Source organism: Tupaia chinensis, unplaced genomic scaffold (genome assembly GCF_000334495.1).
Source record: "Tupaia chinensis unplaced genomic scaffold, TupChi_1.0 Scaffold000057_1, whole genome shotgun sequence".
Lineage (NCBI taxonomy): Eukaryota > Metazoa > Chordata > Mammalia > Scandentia > Tupaiidae > Tupaia > Tupaia belangeri.
Genome location: NW_006159515.1, coordinates 5735136 through 5741297, shown reverse-complemented (window position 1 = coordinate 5741297; position 6162 = coordinate 5735136). Strand labels below are relative to the sequence as shown.

The 6162-nt window shown below is 48.2% G+C and overlaps 1 protein-coding gene across 1 annotated transcript in view; it reads right to left on the bottom strand.

The window, feature by feature from the left end:
• Nucleotides 1–5667, bottom strand: part of DOCK9 (dedicator of cytokinesis 9) — a 275356-nt gene extending 269689 nt beyond the window's left edge. The window contains exon 1 of the mRNA XM_027776290.1: nucleotides 5418–5667. Coding sequence (XP_027632091.1) covers nucleotides 5418–5579 — 162 coding nt within the window. The 5' untranslated portion in view covers nucleotides 5580–5667. The remainder of the gene's footprint in view (nucleotides 1–5417) is intronic.
• Between the last annotated feature and the right edge of the window lie 495 nt (nucleotides 5668–6162).

Genomic DNA, 6162 nt, shown 5'->3' with positions numbered 1-6162 from the left:
TACAAAGGTGACGCGCGTACGCACTTTTTTTTTTTTTTTAAGAATTATTTTTTATTTAACTTTATTATTTTAATTTGACCAGAGAGGAACAGTGAGAAGCAGAGGGAAAGTGAGAAAGCAAGCCGCCAGGTCTGGGACTCAAACCACAGTCAGCCATGTGGGAGTCCAGCGCCCTTACCCACACCACCTGCCCGCCCCAGAGTCAGCACTCTTCACTACACTACAATGACTCTTGCTGCTCCAGAAGCAAGTCAGCGATGCCCGCAACAACATCCTTACAGTACACACCCCTTTCATAAGGACGTTTCGTATGTGTTTCAGTGTCAGCCAAGAGAAAAACGCCAAGAGCAGAAATTCCACTGGGGTCCTAACAAGGCAGTCTGGGGATGTGGCCCTCTGAATGATGGGCAGACCCTGGGGACATGCAGAGCCTGGAAGAATGCAAGGTTCCAGTCCTTCGGGTTACTCTTTGTGGATACTATATTCCCCCACAGAATCTAGTCTGTACTGAGTGGCTCAGATGAGGGGTATGCCCTCCAATGGCACACCTTCCCTGCTGACGACTATGGCAGCCTGTGGCTAGAATCATCACCTGAGCTGCAGGTAGGACACACACCTTCCCTCCAAGGCGGAGGGCCCTGACAAGGACCCGTATCTGCCATAAGACAAGGTCAGCCTACCTGTGCACAAAGGGAACTCAAGGGAATGCCAATAGGCAGGGCCCTTTAAGAGGAGCTTTGGGTGGCTCAAACCAAAGACAGTAAGATTCTCAGCATGCCATGGAATAGCTCTCCACAGAGCTAGTCTGGATGAGAGCATAAGCAATTACCAATCCCGACCGTAGCAAACACACGAAACACTCAGCCTTGAACCACATAACCTCTTGATAAAACTCCAGGATTATAGGGTTGGAAAGCACAATTCGGGGGAGTTGAGTGTCAACAGGCTAGGAGAGATTATTAAAGGTGAGCCAGTTATTGTTCGGAGAAAACTATGAAAAAAAATCACACTTAAGTTTCAGAATCGAGCGATCCCAGTATATCTTCTCGGCAGTTTCTCTAAGTTCAGGCTCAGGGCAATGAAACCATTTCATCAGAAGTCATTCATTAACTGAGCACTTAGTATAAACCAGGGACTGTCCCAGTTGTTAGGACAGAGCAGTGAATAAAACAGATTAAAAAAAAAAAACTCCTGCTACCAGGCCGGTTCCATCTCCATCACTCAGTGGTTAAGGAAGCCGGATCCCAGTGGTTGACTGCCTGGTTCAAATCCTGGCCCCGGCAGCTTGAAATACGTGCTGGACATTTGTGCATGTATGCCCGAAAGTCAGACAGGATGGAGAAATGGAAGAGAACGGATTGCAGCATGACCATGCCCTACTGGAGGTGAGGGGGTGCTTTCACCCTCTCCTTCTCTTTCTGTCTGTCTCTCTCTGGCAAGTACACGTACCCTTTGGCAAAAGGATTTAAAAAAAAAAAACCTCTCCTGCCATCCTTTATTTTTTCTTACAGTACCATAAATATACTCTAAGTAACACTACTACTCACTATTACTACACTTCGGCTATTATTTTGGACTATGAATACAGCAGGTAAAGATAAATGCCATGAAGAAACTACACAGGGGGTGCAGAAGAGAGGCGAGGGGCATCACAGGGTGAACAGTGGTCAAGAGAGCCTCGTGGACAGGGAGGGTCTGAGTGAAGACCCGGAGGAGCCAGACAAATGGAAGATGTTCTAGGAGAGGACAGCAAGGAGTGGTGAGAACAAGGAGAGGAATGAGAAGGAGTGAGGAAGAAGCAGCAGGTGAAGAGGAGAAAGCGAGCCACAGTGGGCATAGCTGAGATCCTTCTGCAGGCCACCCTCAAGATTTGGCATTTGACCCTGAGCTACCAAAGGGGCTCTAAGCAGATTGATGACATGATTTGACTTGCCTTTTCGAAGGACCACTCTGCCTGCCACAAGGAGAGGAGGCTCCGGGGGCAAGGGCAGAAACAGGAAGACCAGTGAGGAGTGAGAGGGTACATCTTTCCAGCCACAGCGAGGTGCCACAAGCACACAGGTCCTGCTGATCCCGGCGGTGCACAGGAGCTGCGTTGCAGAAGCCCCAGCCCAAAGCTCTGATGAAGCTCCTGGCTCGTTACCATTCCCTTGTGCAACAAAAGGGAAAAGCATAAGAATCTTTTTTTGGGGGGTGGGGGGTTGGGGAGAGGTTTTTGCTATAGAGCGCGTGCGCTCGCCAGAAAGACAGAGAGATAGAAAGCGAGAAATCACCCCCCAGGGGGGATGGCCATGCCCCAATCCCTTCTCCTCCTTTCTCCTCTCGGGATCTTGGGCACGCATGGACATGCACCTGGCATGAGTTTAAGCCACCAGGTCCAGGACTCAAACCGTGGTCAACTACATGGGAGTACAGCGACATAGCCATTATGCTAACTGCTGGTTCCCCAAAATAAGAATCTTTAAAATCAGATTAACCAATGACAAATCATCCGGCTTCGGGGACCAGCAGCCTGTGGCATGGGAGGGGCACTGCCATCACTGGTCATCGAGTCATGGACTAATGGGACGGAGCGCCGTCAAGATCTGCTCTTTCTCATCTCTGCTACTCATCATTCTTAGAAGCATATTCCAAAATATATCAGAGCTTAAAATACTCAACAGTTAATATAGCGCCACTTAAATTCCATACCACACCTAAGCCTGATTCCAAATGCATCAGATGCCTCCAGTGACGCTCTCCTTTCTTCCTTCCGAGTATTTCAAGCGCTACTGTCACATAAGCCCCTCCACAAGAGCCATCCCTGCTCCAGACCCCTGCAAGGCCGGGGCCACTCGATCTGATCCCAAGGTGCATCTGGAGGAAGCCGGATCCCAGTGGTTGACTGCCTGGTTCAAATCCTGGCCCCGGCAGCTTGAAATACGTGCTGGACATTTGTGCATGTATGCCCGAAAGTCAGACAGGATGGAGAAATGGAAGAGAACGGATTGCAGCATGACCATGCCCTACTGGAGGTGAGGGGGTGCTTTCACCCTCTCCTTCTCTTTCTGTCTGTCTCTCTCTGGCAAGTACACGTACCCTTTGGCAAAAGGATTTAAAAAAAAAAAACCTCTCCTGCCATCCTTTATTTTTTCTTACAGTACCATAAATATACTCTAAGTAACACTACTACTCACTATTACTACACTTCGGCTATTATTTTGGACTATGAATACAGCAGGTAAAGATAAATGCCATGAAGAAACTACACAGGGGGTGCAGAAGAGAGGCGAGGGGCATCACAGGGTGAACAGTGGTCAAGAGAGCCTCGTGGACAGGGAGGGTCTGAGTGAAGACCCGGAGGAGCCAGACAAATGGAAGATGTTCTAGGAGAGGACAGCAAGGAGTGGTGAGAACAAGGAGAGGAATGAGAAGGAGTGAGGAAGAAGCAGCAGGTGAAGAGGAGAAAGCGAGCCACAGTGGGCATAGCTGAGATCCTTCTGCAGGCCACCCTCAAGATTTGGCATTTGACCCTGAGCTACCAAAGGGGCTCTAAGCAGATTGATGACATGATTTGACTTGCCTTTTCGAAGGACCACTCTGCCTGCCACAAGGAGAGGAGGCTCCGGGGGCAAGGGCAGAAACAGGAAGACCAGTGAGGAGTGAGAGGGTACATCTTTCCAGCCACAGCGAGGTGCCACAAGCACACAGGTCCTGCTGATCCCGGCGGTGCACAGGAGCCGCGTTCCCCAGCCCAAAGCTCTGATGAAGCTCCTGGCTCGTTACCATTCCCTTGTGCAACAAAAGGGAAAAGCATAAGAATCTTTTTTTGGGGGGTGGGGGGTTGGGGAGAGGTTTTTGCTATAGAGCGCGTGCGCTCGCCAGAAAGACAGAGAGATAGAAAGCGAGAAATCACCCCCCAGGGGGGATGGCCATGCCCCAATCCCTTCTCCTCCTTTCTCCTCTCGGGATCTTGGGCACGCATGGACATGCACCTGGCATGAGTTTAAGCCACCAGGTCCAGGACTCAAACCGTGGTCAACTACATGGGAGTACAGCGACATAGCCATTATGCTAACTGCTGGTTCCCCAAAATAAGAATCTTTAAAATCAGATTAACCAATGACAAATCATCCGGCTTCGGGGACCAGCAGCCTGTGGCATGGGAGGGGCACTGCCATCACTGGTCATCGAGTCATGGACTAATGGGACGGAGCGCCGTCAAGATCTGCTCTTTCTCATCTCTGCTACTCATCATTCTTAGAAGCATATTCCAAAATATATCAGAGCTTAAAATACTCAACAGTTAATATAGCGCCACTTAAATTCCATACCACACCTAAGCCTGATTCCAAATGCATCAGATGCCTCCAGTGACGCTCTCCTTTCTTCCTTCCGAGTATTTCAAGCGCTACTGTCACATAAGCCCCTCCACAAGAGCCATCCCTGCTCCAGACCCCTGCAAGGCCGGGGCCACTCGATCTGATCCCAAGGTGCATCTGGCATGCCAACACCCCCTTCTCAGTCTCAGAGGGCAGCCTCACAACCGTGAAACGTTTCGGTGTTTCGCACGCCTCGCCCCAGCGGGCAGCTGCTGGCAAGACACACACAGAAACTCGCACATACATTTGTTCCCACACGTTCTGACAAAAACTGTGATAAGAACAGAGACAAGAAATGGGAAGGCATCCCGAGAGAGGAGGAGACCGATATGCAGCGTCCTCATAAACCTGGTATCGGTGAGCAGGCCATCAAGAGGCACACCCATCTGCGACTTGACACCTCTCCCTGCCTTGTGACGGGAGGACAGAAAGCAGAAGTGTCACGTCACACCAAACTCCCTTTCACTCTCAAGACCTCCCCCAAAAACATTCAAAATAGCTAGCTTTTTAAAAATCAAACTATAAATATTTCTCTCACGTCCATTACAGTTTTCTTCCATGCTCCCTTTAAATTTCTCCCCCTGAATCAAAGGACTGACCACAAGCCATTAGTAAGAAAAACCCTAGCCAAGTAAAAGACGAAGATGTAAAGGGACTAAATAATTCACTATCACTGGGAGAGCAGCCACGTATATAATACCCTAAATACATACTTTCCCAAGTATTATTTCTGGGACATACCAAGAACATACAAGCTCATAAAGCTACCTTAGAAAACTATTCTGCAATAAAATATCTCACTCCAGCTCCTCTCTGAATGCATTTAGCTTTGATTAATACATGGCATCCTCACACATGCAAGCAGGCATCTCATCATTCAAATTTAAGGCCATTGCCCATCTACACACACAGACTATATATACATACACACACATATATACACACTACACACACACACACAAGCATATTGAAATAAATATATTTGCTTTACAAGTAAACGCTAGTTTATTCTAAACACCATCAAACTACTTGTTAATTAAGCAAGACAGCATTTACCAGACAGGAGGAGATCAATAGTTCTGAATCTTCTTTTGTCCAATCGTATGCTGTATATTCAAGGGCATTATTCTCTCCTTGCTGTTTGCACATATAAGCACAGTTTCTTTCAAAGACCGTGCGGATGCCTTTAAACAGAATCACACTAGTAGTGCAACCCATCCCCAAGGTGTGGATGTTCCGATTTCTAGCAATCTCTACTCCATTTCCACATCGTCTTCCTTGGCTCCTGAGAAACAGGCTCCCACTGTACCATCTTCATGACAAGCAGCTACCGGTACCGGAACAGAAGGGAAGCTCCGAGCTGTCGTGCTAAAATCCGCTCCTACCCAACAGCCTGACAAAAAAAATCCAGGCTCTGAGTGTAAAAGCGGAGGGGTGGTGCAAAAACAAGACGACACACCTTACAGGCATCGAAACCTTTAAAGTAACATTTTTCCAGTGGATTGCTTCACTGTTGAGACCTGAGAACAAATAAGCCAAAGATTACATGTGGTTACCAGAAAACCGCCAGCTCCTGGGATGTGCTTGGGATTGTTCTGAATCTCAGAACCTGCCCAAAATGAAAAAGACAGTGCCAGACAGCCACACTGCTGCAGATGCTGCTGGAAGGCACAAAGAATGCTCATCTGCTGCAAGAAAGCACTCTCCCAGAATGCTTAGCCTAGCATCTATATTAGCAAACACCTCTTTCCTTGACCTAAATATGCCGTTTGTTTAATACTACATGAGCAAGGAATAGAGA